The sequence below is a fragment of the Eimeria mitis genome, genomic scaffold (genome assembly GCF_000499745.2).
Source record: "Eimeria mitis Houghton genomic scaffold, Emh_scaff677, whole genome shotgun sequence".
In the NCBI taxonomy this organism is placed as follows: Eukaryota; Apicomplexa; class Conoidasida; order Eucoccidiorida; family Eimeriidae; genus Eimeria; species Eimeria mitis.
This window is the reverse complement of record NW_013574886.1, coordinates 12,766-13,503: the sequence shown is the minus strand read 5'-3', so window position 1 is coordinate 13,503 and position 738 is coordinate 12,766. Positions and strand designations below refer to the sequence as shown.

At 57.0% G+C, this 738-nt stretch overlaps 1 protein-coding gene across 1 annotated transcript in view; it reads left to right on the top strand.

The window, feature by feature from the left end:
* EMH_0019440 (MGC53542 protein, related, related) overlaps positions 1-738 on the top strand; it is a gene marked incomplete at both ends in the record, with an annotated part of 9,839 nt that overhangs the window by 2,073 nt on the left and 7,028 nt on the right. Inside the window, one exon of the mRNA XM_013501361.1 lies at positions 146-556. Within this exon, the coding sequence (XP_013356815.1) occupies positions 146-556 (411 nt within the window). The remainder of the gene's footprint in view (positions 1-145; positions 557-738) is intronic.

Here is a 738-nt window from a genome sequence, read left to right as displayed (position 1 = left end):
GCGCTCAAAGTTCAGTTCAAGTGCATCCCTTAACAGGAGTTTACAGTTCAGGGTTTAGGTTTTAGGGTTTAGGTTTTAGGGTTTAGGTTTTAGGGTTTAGGTTTTAGGGTTTAGGGTTTAGGGTTTGTTCGGTTGTTCTCTGCAGGCGATGCCTTCCCACCCACGGGTAATTTCCCTCTCCCTGCATCAGGCAGCAACAGCAGCAGCAGCAGCAGCAGCAGCAACCGCAGCAGCAGCAGCAGCAGCAGCAGCATGTGGAAGGCGTATCCTATTCTACCTCCTGCATTTCGTGCTGCATCGACGCAGACTCTGAACATTTGCTTCCCGGGTGTATGTACAGCAGCAGCAGGACAAACAGCAGCAGCAGCAGCAGCAGCAGCAGATACTGCTGCTGCTGCTGCTGCTGCTGCTGCTGCGGAAGTGGGCCGCGACTTCAAGCGACGAGTTGCTGCTGCTGCTGACCCGACAAGACACACCTGGATCCTCGTACACATGCAGCAGCAGCAGCAGCAGCAGCAGCAACAGCAGCAGCAGCAGCAGCAGCAGCCAGTTGTTCGTGAGTCTGCTTGGTCTCCCTCTGCTTGCCCTTCGCGAGCAGCAGCAGCAGCAACAACAACGCCAACAACCCCGGAGACAGCAGCAGCAGCAGCAGCAGCAGCAGCAAACCCCTGCTGCTCCCTCACCACCCGCCAGGCCCTCTTCCTGCAGCAGTGGCGCTGCAACATAGCTGCGCTGCTG